Source organism: Terrapene carolina, unplaced genomic scaffold (assembly GCF_002925995.2).
Source record: "Terrapene carolina triunguis isolate 2854851 unplaced genomic scaffold, T_m_triunguis-2.0 Scaffold66, whole genome shotgun sequence".
NCBI classification, from domain to species: Eukaryota; Metazoa; Chordata; order Testudines; family Emydidae; genus Terrapene; species Terrapene triunguis.
Genome location: NW_020664417.1, coordinates 61,567,912 through 61,585,661, shown reverse-complemented (window position 1 = coordinate 61,585,661; position 17,750 = coordinate 61,567,912). Strand labels below are relative to the sequence as shown.

Genomic DNA, 17,750 nt, shown 5'->3' with positions numbered 1-17,750 from the left:
CACTCAATTCCTAAATTCTGTCTAGGGCCAGAATGTCAAGGATATTACTATCTCCCATTCTTTGAAACAGAAACTTAATTAAGAAATTGTTTGAAAGTAACTTGTTTGCCCCAGGTTCTTCCGTTTTTAAATTACCGTAAGTTCCCTGGTTCATTCAGAGCTGTAAAAACCCAAACCATGAAATAACTTTCATATTCTGGTTCACCAGCTCTCATGGATTGCAAAGCAAACTGCTTGTCTTTACAGAAAACTCCCACCACCACTTAACTCCTGTATTTTATTTTAAATACTTTGTGCTGTTTAAAACAAACAATATTATGGTATGTTTAGTTTGAGTTAGGACATATTTTGTCTCAAAACGAGCTACTGATTCTCCTATAAACTTCCTTGAAGTTTTTTAATGTTTGTTGTAACATCTACCACTTTCCTTTTATCATGTAAACCGCACCAATATGCAGCTTAAATACAAGACATCTGTGACAGAGTGGGAATTTTTTGTAATATCTTTAATGCCTATGTGTGCCTCAGGTTCCTCTGTACTTCATATTGCCACCCCACGGGAGCAAAAGGATTAACACTGCTCCTGGAATGGTGTCACCTTGCTGTCTAGGTGGAATGAATGGTTGTCAAGGAACTGGTTGAAAGTGACTAGATCAACAGAGGGTCCAGAGAGACAATGCAAGGCCAACTGACTGAAAGATCAATGCTCAAAAGTGGGAAGCTCCAGCAGGTGGGATTGCGAACTCAGCCATGGCACTGCCTGGACAACAAGGACTGAGAGGTCATCAGCAAAGGATAAAGAGTGGGCTTCTGGAAGAAGCTGGCTTCTCCCTCTCCTGGAACTGTTAAAGGGAGAGAGAGACAGAAACCAAGCTGGAGTTCATGACAGCTTGGATGGCACTTGCACTGGCTTAGCCAGGATGGACTAACTTTCTCCTCCCTGGGTACATATACCCAGGAATAAAAGCCCCATGGTTTACCTCTATTTCAGTAAGGCATTTGATACGGTTCCACATGGGGAATTATTAGCTAAATTGGAAAAGGTGGGGATCAATATGAAAACTGAAAGGTGGATAAGGAACTGGTTAAAGGGGAGACTACAACGGGTCATCCTGAAAGGTGAACTGTCAGGCTGGAGGGAGGTTACTAGTGGAGTTCCTCAGGGATAGGTTTTGGGACCAATCTTGTTTAATCTTTTTATTACTGACCTTGGCACAAAAAGTGGGAATGTGCTAATAAAGTTTGCGGATGACACAAAGTTGGGAGGTATTGCTAATACAGAGAAGGACCAGGATATCATACAGGAAGATCTGAATGACCTTGTAAACTGGAGTAATAGTAATAGGGTGAAATTTAATAGTGAAAAGTGCAAGATCATGCATTTAGGGATTAATAACAAGAATTTTTTTTATAAATTGGGGACGCATCAGTTGGAAGTAACAGAGGAGGAGAAGGACTTCGGAGTATTGGTTGATCACAGGATGACTATGAGCCACCAATGTGATATGGCCGTTAAAAAAGCTAATGCGGTCTTGGGATGCATCAGGCGAGGTATTTCCAGTAAAGATAAGGAGGTGTTAGTACAATTATACAAGGCACTGGCGAGACATCATCTGGAATATTGTGTGCAGTTCTGGTCTCCCATGTTTAAGAAGGATGAATTCAAACTGGAACAGGTACAGAGCAGGGCTACTAGGATGATCCGAGGAATGGAAAACCTGTCTTATGAAAGGAGACTGAAAGAGCTTGGCTTGTTTTGCCTAACCAAAAGAAGGCTGAGGGGAGATATGATTGCTCTTTATAAATATATCAGAGGGATAAATATCAGGGAGGGAGAGGAATTATTTAAGCTCAGTACCAATGTGGACACAAGAATAAATGGATATAAACTGGACATTAGGAAGTTTAGACTTGAAATTAGACTAAGGTTTCTAACCGTTAGAGGAGTGAAGTTCTGGAACAGCCTTCCAAGGGGAGTAGTAGGGTCAAAAGACAGATCTGACTTCAAGACTAAGTTTGATAAGTTTATGGAGGGAATGGTATGATGGGATAGCCTAATTTTGGCAATTAATTGATCTTTGATTATTAGCGGTAAATATGCCTAATGGCCTGTGATGGGATGTTAGATGGGGTGGGATCTGAGTTACTACAGAGAATTCTTTCCTGGGTGGTGGCTGGTGAGTCTTGCCCACATGCTCAGGATTTAGCTGATCGCCATATTTGGGGTCGGGAAGGAATTTTCCTCCAGGGCAGATTGCCAGAGGCACTGGAGGTTTTTCGCCTTCCTCTGCAGTGTGGGGCACGGGTCACTTGCTGGAGCATTCTCTGCACCTTAAGGTCTTTAAACCACGATTTGAGGACTTCAGTAACTCAGACATAGGTTAGGGGTTTGTTACAGGAGTGGGCGGGTGAGATTCTGTGGCCTGCGTTGTGCAGGAGGTCAGACTAGATGATCATAATGGTCCCTTGGGACCTTAAAGTCTGAGTCTAGAATCAGGGGGTAGCTGTGTTAGTCTGTATCCACAAAAAACAACAAGGAGTCCGGTGGCACCTTAAAGACTAACAGATTTATTTGGGCATAAGCTTTCGTGGGTAAAAAACCTCAGTCAACACTAGTTCTCCACTTGTGAGGTACTCCCTTCTCTTCATGTGTCATTATATAATGCGTGCATCTGTAACTTTCACTCCATGCATCTGAAGAAGTGAGGTTTTTTACCCACGAAAACTTATGCCCAAATAAATCTGTTAGTCTTTAAGGTGCCACCGGACTCCTTGTTGTTTTTATGGTCATCCGAGTTGGGTTTGCAGGGCTAAAAATTGCTATGTAGATGTTCAGGCTTGGGCTCAAGCTCAAATGTCCACACAGCAATTTTTAGTCCCTGAGCCAACTGATCTGGTTCAGCCATGGGTTTTTTTTATCCCCACGTAGAACTAATCTCTGAGCTAACTCAAGGACTTTGATTCTATATGCTAGGTGACTAATATATTGTTACCCTGTTTTGAAAAGGCTACCTGATGTTTCTGCAGTGAGAGCACTGCATGCTGAAGTACAAGCCTCCCACGGGGGGCTGGTTTACCAGGATTTGCTGCCAGGCGCCACAGAGAGACAGATTGCTGATGCCCGAAGGCCCAGTCCGAAGGCCAGGGGGTGGGCAAACTTTTTGGCCCGAGGGCCACATCTGGATAGGGAAATTGCATGCAGGGCCCTGAATGTAGGACTGGAGCAGGGGGTTGGGGTGCGGGAGGGAGTGCAGGGTGTGCGAGAGTGTGTGGTGTGCAGGAAGGGGCTCAGGGCAAGTGGTTGGGGCAGAGGAGGGGTGCGGGATGTATGAGGGGGCTCAGGGCAGTGGGTTGGGGTGCAGGAGGGATACAAGGTGTGGCAGGGGGCTTAGGGCGAGGGTGCGGAGGGGTACAGGGGGGTGCAGGAGGGGTTCAGGCTCCGGCCTGGCGCCGCTTACCTGGAGCGGCTCTGGGGTGGCAGCGGCGCACACTGGGGCCAGGGCAGGCTCCCTGCCTGCCTGCCCTGGCCCCACGCCGCTCCTGGAAGTGGCCAGCACCACATCCCTGCAGCCCCTGGGGGAGGGTGAGCAGAGCGTTCTGCACGCTGCCCTCGCCTGTGGGTACCTCCCCCGAAGCTCCCATTGGCTGCAGTTCCCCGTTCCTGGCCAATGGAAGCTGCGGGGGGGGGGGGTGTGCCTGCAGGCAAGGGCAGCGCGTGGAGCTCTTTGCCCCCACCACCACCACCTTCCCCAGGGGTTGCAGGGAGGTGGTGCCGGCCGCTTACGGAAGCGGTGCGGGGCCACGGGGGTGGCAATCCCGCGGGTCGGATCCAAAGCCCTGACGGGCCAGATTTGGCCCGCAGGTTGCAGTTTGCCCACCCCTGGCCCAGTCTCAGGCCACAGGCCAGCCCCTCTAGAACTGTGTGGGTCCTTGGGGCCTGGCACACTGAAGAGGTCACTCCCAAAGAACTGGTTACAGGCTGCGGCATACACCGGACCTTGTGGATCTGTGACAGTATCTACCAAAAATAACCACAGTATCTTAGACTGATGAGTAATGCGGTGACACTAGTAGAGGAGTGTCCAAAGCAGTCTACAAAACACCTAAACTGCAATCCATTGGTGCTTTCTTTAGTATATAGGTATGGCTCAGTGAGACTAATGATTTTTAACAGACAAGAGACAATGGATTATTTGTCTTTAATGGCTGGGTAAGTGTTCTTGTTTCCATTGCTGGTGAACTCAAACAAGCATCTTCTATTTATCCATCAAGCACTGTTCATGCAAACACTATGGCTTGTCTTTTGATAATAACCTTGTGACCATAAGGCAGTTATCTGTAGGCTTTTAACTTCAAAATTTGTCTCCCTGTGTTAACACAATGTTCCATTCTCTTGCTGCAAATCATCCTTTGATCCCCATATCAAGGCAGAAGTAGCTTTCTTCAATTGCTTAAAATTAGTTTCTCAGCAAATTGCCAAAGCTTGAAGATAATAGCATATAAGCCACATGAACACACTTTCTGAATAAAGGCTTAGATTTAAGTGCTTACTTTACCTTAAAGAGACTAAACTAAAAGACTGTATATATCCTTCAAGTGTCCTCTGTTTACTATCTTCAGCATTGCTATATTAGCCTTCAAATTCTTCTTCAGACATCCCATTTTTTCCAGAGGAGAAAGATAATCTTGTTAGAAACTATTGGACTGTAATAGGTGGCAAATCCAAAATTGTTAGACTGAAAAGGACATCACTATGTATGGATAAAACTATTTTTGCATTATATGAAGCTAAAAATAGGAGAAGCAAAATGGAACTTACTTCATGCCATATATATCTGGGACTAGCACCCAAAAAAAAAAAACCAATAGGCCTGGTCTACACGGGACTTATGCCAGTATAGCTATGTCAGGAGCATAAAGAGGTGTGATCCCTGACTGTTTCAGCAGAAGCCCCTAGTGTAGACCATATTATACCAGTAAATATGCAGTTTTGCTGGGATAGCTTGTTTTGCTTCTGAGCACTGGTTTTACTACACCAGTACCAAGCACAGCTTCCAGATAGAATTGCATCCACACTCTGAGTGCTTTGCTGGTATAGTATACCAGTATTCTTATACAAATAGAATGTTGTTAGAGTAGACATAACCCAGGTAAAACCAGAACAAAACAACTGTCTGACTGGTCCATATCTCGAGTCCAAACCACTGAACTACTTATTAGTTCTAATTTAATCCTAAAATGGACCACTTCCTTCCCTATTAGTTAGGATACCAACCTAAAAACGAAATGTTCTGATTGACCATACTTTTCTAAATGTCATACTGTATATTTTAATATTGGTATATGAAAAAACCTGGCATTATATGCATGCTAACTTCTTGAAATGCTGTTTGAAACTAACATTTTAAAGAGTCTCTTGCCCTCTGATGGATATATAACATCAGCAGCACCAACACTGCTTAAGTGTTGGATTTTTCCATCCAACAGGTAACAGTCAAGTGTGATTCCTCACTTGCCTAGAGGCAGCTCGCCAATCTCTTTTTTTCCCCAAAAAAATCATAAGGAATAAGCCCCAGTTACATCCACCAATATGGCTGTCCCGGAGCAGACCCTAAGGACAGACAAGTAAAGCTAACAAACACTGACTTGCACTGAGGTAGGTTTCAAGCCCGGGCTATACTCCAGTTTATAGCAGTTTGCCTATTTTGCAGGAGGGGCTTGCAACAGTGATTGACCACACATGACAAACTCCCATTGTAAACAAGGCCTTAGTAATTGGATTCCCTTCCCTTATTTTAAATACTGTTTTCTCTCATGGAAGAATTTCCATGAAGTTTTCTTCTTGCCTTGTTCTCAATAGTTTGTTCCCTTCAATCAGCTGAAACAGGATAAGCTCTGCCTCTCATGGGCCAACTGCCTCATGCATGTTACTTTTCTTCAGTGCAATCAGTAGTAAAATTAAACCGATGAAGTGTATAACATTTGTCTGGAGTAAACTGAAATAGATGAGAAGCACAAAGGTAATTTTCACAGAGGAACTATGAAGGAAGGATTCCTGATATCCTATATCCAGTTCCAATTCCTATAGCATGGTGTTAAAATAAAAGGACAGAAAACGCAGCTATTTTGTGTTCGTGCCCTCTCACCGCAAACATTAAGTAACTAAAGCTGGAGATAGCCAGTTTAAAATGCAACTTTTGGACCTCTTCATATCTAATTCTAGTCCTGCACAAGTCTGGTAGCAGTCTTCCATGGGAAGTAGTATACACTTGCAAATTTCATTGTGAAGAGAGCAGAGCTCAGTTTGAAACCTTAAGCAGTTTCTCATTACAATTCAAGCAATAGTTATTTAACATTGTGTGACACTTCAGTACAGTAAAGCTAAGACTTATTTTTAGGGTTTGATTTTTTCCAGTTATGAAAAAATTAATTATGAAGCCTCCCTTGCAATTTCACTTGGCATGACCCACTCCAGTTTGGCTGCATAGTACCTCTTTCCTCCTGAAAATTATTTCAAAAGTATTCCAAGCTCAAGGCATCTGAATACTGTATAAATATATACTAACAAGTTTTCAGAGAGTACCAAAGTCCTATGCCCACATAATGCTTTATAACTTAAATCAGTGTTTCCCAAACTTGGGACGCCGCTTGTGTAGGGAAAGCCCCTGGCGGGCTGGGCCGGGCCGGTTTGTTTACCTGCCCCGTTCGCAGGTCCGGGCCAAGCCACTGCTTCCAGCAGCTCCCATTGGCCTGGAGCAGCGAACCGCAGCCAGTGGGAGCTGTGATCGACGGAACCTGCAGACAGGGCAGGTAAACAAACCGGCCTGGCCCAGCCCAGCCTGCCAGGGGCTTTCCCTACACAAGCGGCATCCCAAGTTTGGGAACACTGACTTAGATTATGGTAGTACCATTTTGGATACCTTCTAAACACCATCCTCTGCCCTGAATAGCACACTACCTTAAAAAAGGGGGGGGGGGAAATGAGCACGCATCCCAAACACCAGAGAAATCTTTTGCCACAGTAGGGCTAATGAATTAATGGAAAATTCTCAGCCTTATTATACAAAGTATCCACTGAGGTTTTGCATCTCAAGACTGTAGGGTAGGACAGTGAAGGTCCCTCCAGCCCTGCTAATCTCAAGGGCTGAGACGGGAGGCTAACAAACTGATTGTGGCCACTTAGTTTGAAATTTGAACCAAATCCGTTTTGCTTTGCAACTTTGGCGATTTGGCGAGTACAAGAATATGAGTGGACACGACCTCTGTGGTAAAACAAGGCCATAGAAGTTTCATCCATTTAATTTTTTAGTTTAGAAAAGCAATTTTAGTTACACAGGGATTCTTCCCAGTTTAGACTCTCATTGGTTTAAAAGTGATTATCTGCTCATTTGCACCCACATAGTTTCAGGCACATGCAAACTTATTTATAAAGTCTTAAATATCAATTTAATTATCCACACGCAAAGAGCTTGGCTACAGAGGAACATCCAGGAACAATAATCCTAACCATGCACAAACATTCTCATTCACAATTAAAGTGGCCGTAAATTGGTTTAGCATAATTCATTTCCAGAATCGAATAAACTAAACCACATTGGGTATATCTACCTGGAACTAAAAAACCCACTGCTGACCCATGTCTGCTTACTCAAGGTCATGGGGCTCACGTTCCAGAGCTAAAAATTGCTGTTTAGATGTTCAGATGTCCACCCTTGCAGGCTCCCAGAGCTTGGGCTCCAGCCCAAGCCCAAATGTCTACACAGCAGTCTTTTAGCCCCTGAGCCAGCTGACAGGCCACTAGAGGATTTTTTATCCTTATGTAGACATACCTATTAAGCCCACTTTAATTCTGAACAACAGCATCTGGAGATTTTATGCGGGTTAACTAATCTACTTCAAATACACCTCTTTAATTTGGATTAACTTTCCTGCATCTCCCTATGCAGGCAAGACAGCTCAAAAATTGCACCAGTTTGACTAAATTGTTTTAGAACCCTACCTTTAATTAAATCAGTGCAAATTACATAGAACAGGCCTAAGATAGATCATATGATCAAGAGATAAACACTTTATTATGAATGATCTCACTTAACACCATAAATGTGTAATGGGCAGGGAGAGGGGCTAAATATATGCATAAACTAGAACCAAAATAAAGCTGTTTTAATTCACATCTTTAGTTACTTAGACAAAAATCTATACATAGACACCCTTAATTTGGATAAAGTCTCCTATTTAATTTGATTTTGACTGACACATTAAACTAGGGCACTCAGTCCAAAATAAGCATCCATATATAGACATACTGAAACACCTAAATTATTCTGTTTTAATTCACAATTTTATTTTGGTTCCAGCTGGTGTGTAGACAGGAGACCCTAGCACGCTATCAGTGTCCTAAGACAAGGAGGCATACTTGGGCTGATACAGACTAACACAGCTACCCCTCTGAAACCCGTGTCCTAAGAGGGGCACCACAGCCAAGGAGCTAAGTAGGGCACACAGGATCACATGTAGAATACAAACTTAATCCTTTAATATCTCCAATATGTGGAGCTTGGCGGGTGGGAGTTTGAAAGAACGACTTGCCCCTAAAACACCCACAGAAAGGCCAGAAGGCCCTTCCAGAGGAGAAGTCAGTAACCCGCACAACTGACTTTAGCAGCACAGGGGAACGTTTCCCCCCTCTCCAGCAGCAGCGCTCCCTCACGTTTCCTAGAGGAATAAGCAAGGCTCTGCCCCAACCATCGCTTTGAGCAGCAAGAGCCAGGACACTCGCTGCAACGCCGCTCACTGCTGCGGGCCTGCGGGGAGCCTGCGGGAGCTTACCGACGCGGGGGGGAGGGGGGCAAAGGGAGGTGGGGCTGAGGGACGGGGCGGCGGGGAGAAACCGGCCGGGTCGCAGCCTCGTTTCAGGGCGCGGTGAGGGAGCCCGCCCAACCGGACCGCGCTAGGTCCCACGGGCCGGCCGAGCGGGAGAGCTTCCGGCACCCACTCCCCGGGGAGAAGGGGGTGTCGGGGCCAGCTACCCCGCTCCCGCCGCGCTCACCATGTTGCCGGGGGTGGTTTATCTCGTTAGCGGATAATAGCGGGGCGCCTCCTGCTCCATCCCCCCTTCGCGCCAACGCCAAACGCGCGGCGCGTGGGGGTGACGTCACTAACGCGACGGCGGAGGCGAGTGCGGATTGGAGGCGGGGAGGGGACGAGGTGGGGGTGATGGGGTGGGAGGTGGAGGGGGGAGGGCGGTGACTGGATGGGGGCAGAATGGACAGTGGAGGGGCAGGGGTGGGGACTGGATCCTGTTAGATATTTAAGGGGATGTGGCAGACACAGGGTGACAGATGCCTAGTCGCTTAATTTCCTGCTGGGCACATTACCTCTCAGTTTGCCTGGGAAACGTGTTGAAGTCTTTTGTTTACAATCCCCTAGCGTTATAGATAGGGCCTACCACATTTGTGGTCCGTTTTGGTCAATTTCACGGTCATAGGAATTTAAAAATCATAAATTTAATGATTTCAGCTATGTAAATCTGAAATTTCAGTGTTGCATTTTTAGGGGTCCGGACCCAAAAAGGAGTTGGGGGGGATTGCAAGGTTATTGTAGGGAGGGTTGCAGTACTGACACCCTTACTTCTGCACTGTTGCTGGTGGGGTGCTGCCTTCAGAGCAGGGCACCCGGCCAACAGCCTCTGCTCTCCAGCCACCCAGTTCTGAAGGCAGCACAGAAGTAAGGTTGGCAATATCACTATCCCCCCTCCCCCCACCAATAACCTTGTGACACCCCCCCACCCGAAACTCCCTTTTGAGTCAGGACCCCCAATTTGAGAAATGCTGGTCTCCCCCATGAAATCTGTATAGTATAGGGTAAAAGCCCACAAAAGATCAGATTTCATGGCTGTGACTTTGATAGGACCCTAGTTATAATGAAATTATTATTTGAAATGTAGTTTAAAACCATCACCAAGTCCAGAACAGTGAAATGCCTCAACCCTGTCCTGAGGTTGCTGCTTCTCATCCCTCCTCACTTACACCTCAGGCCTAGCAGGGTCCTGACTCCTGAGAAGTCATGCTGTGCTGATGAACCAACTCTATGTAGAGGAGCTGCTTTCAGCGGAAGCAGTGGCAGGCTTTTCTTCAGCTTCTCCTGCTTTTACTTCAGTCTTTGCAATTTTCATTTGTCTGTAGCTGTACCATCTTTGTCTATGCCCTCCGCCCAATTCCATCTGTCTATCCTATATGGGCCCCCATCACCCGAGTGTTTGAACACCTCACAAACATTAATTAATTAATCCCCAATATGCCACAGTGAGGTAAGGTATGCATTAACTTAGGTTAGGCCATCAAAAGTGCCAGGATGGAAGACCAAGAAAAAGCCAGGGTGCTGCAGTCATAGTGAGTCTGTCAGTTTTGAACCAATGAATCAATAGCAGTGCTTAAGAGTTTTTCAAAATAAAATAAGGCCTGAAAGTAGGTCTATTTTGTTTTGTTTTGTTTTTCTTGCTTTTTACCTTTAGAAATATCAGACATGTCAAATCTGGTCTTTCTTGGTTTTGCTAGAAGTTTCAGATTTGAATTTTTAATTCTCAGCCTTCAGCTGAAGCCATGTTCCCTCAGTTAAAGGCTGAGAGAGCTCAAAATCCATATGTGAGACCTTTACCAAAACCAGGAAGTCTTTAATAAAGATGCTAATTTTTAAGAGACATTTTTCTCCCAATTTTTTCTCAGATTACTGCGTTGAATGGGCATTAGAAACAATAACAAAAATGAGATTATTTAAACAGTCCAAATAAAATTAAGTTCCCATCTCAATCAGGTTTCATTTGCTTGACTTCTCTGATGTCATAAACTTATTGGTTCTCTAGTTTCTATGTCTTTCAGGAAAAACAGGTTACAATGAACCTGAATTTATCATGTTAAAAACAAGGCTAACTCTCTCACCTTTTTTTAAAGGGAAAAAACCTCTCAGACCTTCTTTATATCACACAGAAGCAAACAAGGGTTCAAACCCAATTGTTTCTTTTACAGGTGCTGCTTCACGTGTTATCTTTTGGATGAGTCCTGATCACTTGTGCTTATTACAAATCCACTGTCACTTTTTGCAAGAACAGGAAAATCTACCGTGGTACCTTGGTCAAATTCCAATATGGGTAATTACATTTTGCTTTTCTTAATTCCACATATAATTTAAAGTGGATATGGTATTTTTCTCTTCCTATTCTATATTGTTGGAAGGTTTTGTACAGATAAAACTGCCAAATTTCATTCTAAAGGTTGGGTGTGTATTAATAGTGTAGAATCTGTAGACTTGCCTTGCCTGAGCAGAATGCCCTGTATTATCAGCTAACTAAGATCCATTTAGATGAGAGGTGCTATATAAAAGCAAAATCATTATTCCATCTCTTTTTTTCTCTCGGTCAGCAAGCATCATATAATAATGTTTTCCTGAGCGTTTGGGGGTTAGTTTATTTTTCCAGGGGATTTCTATGCAGAATTCTATAGTTACTGCTCACAGTCTTCAACCTTGGTGCTTTTTAAAACTGTTTAAGCCCATTACAATCTGGCTGAGAGTTTTACTGATAAGACAAATTGTGTATCTGGCTAAAGAGATTGAGCTGGTAAAACAAAGTGAAGCAGTTGTTTAGTTTTGGAATTTTATAATTAAAGAAGTCTGTTTTACTTATGCAGCAGGTTTAAGGTGAGGTCTTTGAACTTCTAAAATTAAAAAACTTAGAGATGGAAAATATGGAGGATGCTTCTTGTATATGGATCTGTTAGTCTGACACGACAGAACATATTTTGTTTGTAGTGTTGAGCTGAAGAATTCTGATTAGTTTGAAAGCTTGTACCTTCCACCAACAGAAGTTGGTCCAATAACAGATATTACTTTACCTACCTTGTCACAGATCATATTTTAACATTAATGATATCATACTACTAACCTGTTTAATTCCTTAATTCTGATTTTGTGTTTTGACAATGTCTTGTATAGGGATTGTTATTCCTTTATGAATGTACATAATCATGTGGAATGTACATTTTGAACATTAGCATAGGTTGTGAATTTACATTTCTTTTAAAGAAATACAAAGGAGAGCTAGAAAGTATTACTGTACGTACTCAGTGCAAATCAAACTTGCTCTTAGGTAATTTTATACAAATTACCCAGTATGCTATGGTATTGTGATGACTATACAAAGGAAAATGTATCACATTTAAATGTTTCTAATTGTGTATTTGTAGATACATAATAATCCTCATTAGACCCTGATTTGATCCACAGATGTTCCTGCTACCAGAATTAAGAGTAGCTGACATTTGATAGAGCCACACAAAGTGTTTAAATAATGTTAAAGAATTATAGTACGTGGTTATCTCTGTTTGTATTTGATAAAGTTGCCTAGAATAACATTAAGCTGATCACTATGTGCGAGTGGACTGGTGACACATTCCTATTTCTTGGAAGTCAGGATTTTAACCCTTTATGAACAACCAGAGCTGCGTAAAGTCTTGGAGTGGTTATGGTTTGATTCTGGTTATAGAGAAAGGTGTGTGTGTGTGTGAATTTAATATTTTGCTTATGCCACCAGAATCATGAAAAGGTGTTCATTTATATTACAAAATACTTGTAGTTGCTGTAAAATGAAGAATGTGCTTCCCATCTGATCTTGTCATAGACTGTAGTTTGTGCTTTAAAGAGACATTATACAGTGAAAAATCATATTTTTTAAAAGTACCTATAAAGCAAATTATACCTTTAGACTATATAAACTGAAAAAGGTTAAAAATCTAATTTACTAGTTTGCTTTTTAACATTTGGCAAGTCACTTATGGCCTGTTTTTTTTCCCGGGGTAATAGCCTGATTTTCAGAAGTGATTATCTGTGCTTCAGCTTCCTCATCTGTAAAATGAGGATGGAGTTACCCACGTCTGTTGCAAAAAATGACAGAGAATCATTAGTATTTCTCTCATATTGGGAAATGAAAACAGTTTAGTTAGTTTCACTTTTATTAATCAATTTCTGGTCCTTTCACTTTCTTATAGTCTAGTATCATGCTGCAACCTTAGGGTTCAAACACTACATGAGAATTGCTTTAATTTTAAAAAGCAACTTTCATTAGATTTTTTTTTTTTTCTTTTTTTAAGAAACACTTTGTTTAGTTTTCTACGAAATCTACATTTCAAGTCAGATTTGAGCTGATTGTGAATTTAAATTTCTTACATATCTTTTTACTTTCTAATGCGGGGGGTGCTTTTAACATCTCCTAAAGAAACTTCTTGTAATCCCGAGGATACAAGAAAATACAACAGAAGTCTCTCCTGAAAAACGTTGAAATTAGAATTCCATTTCTTATAATGGTAGAAATTTGTTTTTATCCAATCAATTTTCAGTAATCAAGAGTCCAATACTCTATAGGTTGTTTTTGGATGATTCCTCTTGGAGCATTCAACATATCGAGTTATCTGGAAAGTAAGAAATCCATATCTCTCACATTGTAAAGTACTGGAATTTGCATTTAGAGGCAGAATTAAATTATCTAGTATTCTTTGTAAATCCACAATCTATCTTAGATTTTCTATGTCATGTTTTCAGTAAAGAGCTGATCCAAACTCAATAGGAGATTTGAATGTGCAAAGAATGTAAGAATAGGGCCTTGATATATATTACATTGTAGAGGACTCTACATAAACTGACTTGCTGCTTTCTGCGTTCTTGATGGTAGGAGATCAAGGCAACTGATGCTAACATAAAGATCACACTGTCTTTAAGAGGACTTTGTAACTTAAATATTTTCCCTGTCTATCTTCATTTGAATATCCAGACAGAATGATTGTATCACATCTCGGATTATCAGCCATTTGTTTGATTCAATCACCAATTAAGCTTCCCCCCCCCCCCCCATTCTTCTCCTGATCAACTGTGGTCTGTTAAAATACTGTAGAAGCTTGAAACAACATTGTAACATGTTTCCCTACATAGCTATAGCTAATTGTTTCAAACAAGCTATTGCACTACATGTTCATTTGCATATCACTTAAGTATGTTTGTTTTAAGAGTAAAGAAAAACAATTACAACAACTTTTGGGGTTAATTTCAAACTTCATATTGCACAGTAGCAAAAAGATGATATTTTTAAGCCAATATTGCTAATATCAATAGCTCTACTAGTATCACATTGATCTCTGATATCTGTCAGTTCACACTGCATAAAATTACTGGAATATTTAAAGCTTTAAGCTTTTTCTCTTTTACAGTGACAATTAGATTTGCACATCTCCAAAAGCGGAACATAATCCAGTATTCACACTGAACAGTGCTTACAAGGGAACATGAAGGGAAATAACTATTGTATTTTGCATTTTATTTACCAGAGTCAATATCCCTCTTAGGAAGAAGAAAACATAAGCTTCTTAGAAACCAGAAACCAAAATATAACTAGGATGAATGAAGGATTTTAGGCTAGTGCTATAAAATTTGCATGCACAGTCTCGTCACCTGCAGGAGCTACAGGTGCTGGAACATGCTCAGAGAGGATGAAATCTTTGGAGATTTTAGCCACTAAATTTTAAGAAGTCTCTATTGAGCATGTGCAGACTGAGATTTTTTTTCAAAAATTTACAGCTTGGCCCAATTTGGGTGGATTTTCACAGGAGTAGCAAAAGGCACATTTCTGATACAAAGGCCACTCCCCCTGCCAAGTTGAAATCCCTGCTCCAAAGCATGGAAGCCCTAGAGCTTCCCAAAGAAAAGATCACCAGAATTTTTTAACATAGGAAAAACAGTGTATTTTTCTTTAGCCTTATTCTCAGAAAAGACTGGACTGTTTTGGCTGGGATTTTCCAAAAAGAATCCGCCTAAGGTAGATGCCCAGCATGTAAAATTTCAGCCTCAATGTTTATAGTTTGGCAAAGTTATAAGGAACTGAAAACAGGATCTTATAGTGGGAAGTATTGGGCAGTCTTGATAATAAGCAGTGCTACCAATTCCCCCTATCATAATGAAAGAAAAACAGCCCATAGCCTTGTCTAAACTGGAAAATGTTAGGGTTGTAAGTATATGTTACCCCGTCACACACCTTGTGCAGACACACTAAATTGCTTGCACTGATGTGCAAGCGTTGCCAGCACTGTGGTAGTTGGACTTGACGGGAGAAAGGCTTACCATCCTTATATCCTGCATTGTGTCAATATGCTGTTGCAGCGCAAGTGCTGGGCTTTTTTGGCTGCAGTGTTACAACTGTTCCTCCCTGCATAGTTCCTTAGTGCTTCTGCAACCCCCTCAGTGTCACTCAGTGCAGTGTCACCTGTACTCATGACTACTACGTAGTTTTGAGCTACTGCTGCTTTGGCATATATGCATATGGGCTTTCTGATTTATCAAGTGCAATATATATAATCTTAAAGCTTTTTAATTACAAAAATAAATAATATATTAAAACAATTTCAGTGCCATTTAATATTACAAAACCTGCTATTTTATACAATGAAAAGTGCTAACCCATATAGTGCACATTTTTTTTTAAAAATGGGTACAGTACTTTTCCAACATTGCTCTCCACTGTTATTTCCATAAGCCCCGTCTTTCAGGACCTGTTCTGGGAATTGTGGAATAGTTACCCACAATGCATTTGGAATGAGTGCTGTGTCTGGGCCTATTGAACAGGTTTATGTTAGCCATATGGCTACTAAAACAACAACAAACAAACAACAAACATATGGCTACTGTTAATTAACTACTCCAGTAGAACTCTCTAGTGTGGACCAGTGTCTATAATAGTGTAATTAATTAGCTATCATGAGGCAGTTTTTATAAACACATAAACATGCTACAGATAAATACATACATGTCTCCAGATATAGATGTGTTGTCATTTGTCCTAAATATAAATAAATAATACATTTGTACATGTTAGCTACTGTGTCACATTTAGGAATAATCTGTGTTCAATCTCCATTTGTTTTAAGGAGCTACATTGTTAAACCAAGTTGCTATTGATTTTGATGGATCTGCTCAGAAAATGTTATTTAAATCTATATATGCACTGTAGTTCCTTATGAAAAGCAATCATGTCATCAGTCCTGTTGTAAGTGCAGGGCCGGCTCCAGGGTTTTGGCCTCCCCAAGCAGCCAAAAAAAAAAAAAAAAAAAAAAGCCCCGATCGCCATCTGCGGCGGCAATTCGGCGGGAGGTCCTTTGCTCCGAGCGGGAGTGAGGGACGGTCTGCCGAATTGCTGGACGTGCCGCCCCTCTCCGAAGTGGCTGCCCCAAGCACCTGCTTGCCAGGCTGGTGCCTGGAGCCGGCCCTGTGTAAGTGATAAAGTCAATGTATGAATACACATTCTTTTATTTTCTATCAAAAGCTTTCTGAAGACTTCATTATATTACCAAATACTGTCTTACTGGTTTGTCAGACCCATTACAGTGGTGGCCCAATTGTGTCTACCATGATTCTTTAATTAATCAGTGCTGAAAGAGCATCTGGGTAATTATCTTTATTTAAAAAAATAATCAAAGGAAATTGCCTAAGGACTGAAACAACTTAACTGTTAACTTGTTCTGAGTTGAGGGCAACAGGAAATAATGTTAGCTGTATGTAGAGCTGCATACCAGACCCCTATATAGGTAGTAAAAACAGCTGCACTTAATTGGATAAAATATTCACTTCCTTTGCATTTGTGTATTGTTAATGGGACATATGTGGATCTCCCCCTTCCAGGCAGAAGGAGGGACTCAAAAGCCTTCTCAACCCCATTTCCCACCTGAACCCAGTGGACCCTTTTCTGCACATTCAGGCTCACAACTGGGGAGGCGGAATGGGCAAGGCTAGACGGATGATCGGGCAGGGCAGGAGGAATGCACATCTTCCTTCCTCCAGGTCTTCTAACTTTACCCAGAAAACATAAAACAGCACCATTTCTAGGTAGATCCTTCTGGGAGTCCTAAGAGCTCCCATAGCATGGGGCTAGTGTGACTCCAGTGGAGCCAGTGGGGGGCTGACAGATTACAGAGGCGGCACCCAGGATCTGCCAGGTTTGGGGATAGACTGTGCACTCTTTTCTGTGGGAGGGTAAACTGCCTTCCTCTGAGTAGACAGTGTGGGAAAATCTCCATAAGGAATTCATGGAGAGTCTGACCCCTCAAAAAAAAAAAAAAAAGCTCCCTGCAGCTCTTAATATGTGAGGGGACAGTTTGGCCAAGTGAAAGGCAAAAGTTGTTGTTTTTTTTTAAGTTTAACAAATCATAATTAAAAATCTGTCCTGTTATAATATATTGAGTTAAAAAGTGTAACCCTGGCAAAAGTAACAACAAATACGTATTGACATGCCCTCTTCTCTGTTCATTATTATTCTTGTATTCTTGTATTGTTTGTTTAGCATTGACAGTGTGCACCTTAATGGGATAATGTAGTCTGAAAAATTTCTTCTATATTTCCTTGAAATTTATCTGTATCAAAAATAACTGATAATCTCTGTGTCTCCCCTTTCCTAGTATACTGCCATTTCGGTGATACAACATTAAAATAATTATAAGTTGGTTCACAAGTTTTTATATTATTTTATAGGTAACCTATTTTCCTGCAATAAGAACATGACATAAGTGTCCCAATGACTATCAGAAGGCCACCTCCCTGGAATTACGCTGCTTTCTGTAACCCATCCTAGGTCTCATAGTTCAAGCTAATCATTGACAGGGCTTTTACAATCACAAGCTTTTACTGAAGCTTTGATAAGACACTGCAGCAGTTAGTGGCAA

The 17,750-nt window shown here is 41.8% G+C and overlaps 1 protein-coding gene across 1 annotated transcript in view; it reads right to left on the bottom strand.

The window, feature by feature from the left end:
* RFC1 (replication factor C subunit 1) overlaps window positions 1–9,142 on the bottom strand; it is a 79,963-nt gene extending 70,821 nt beyond the window's left edge. The window contains exon 1 of the mRNA XM_029910678.1: window positions 9,050–9,142. Within this exon, the coding sequence (XP_029766538.1) occupies window positions 9,050–9,052 (3 nt within the window). The 5' untranslated portion in view covers window positions 9,053–9,142. The remainder of the gene's footprint in view (window positions 1–9,049) is intronic.
* Between the last annotated feature and the right edge of the window lie 8,608 nt (window positions 9,143–17,750).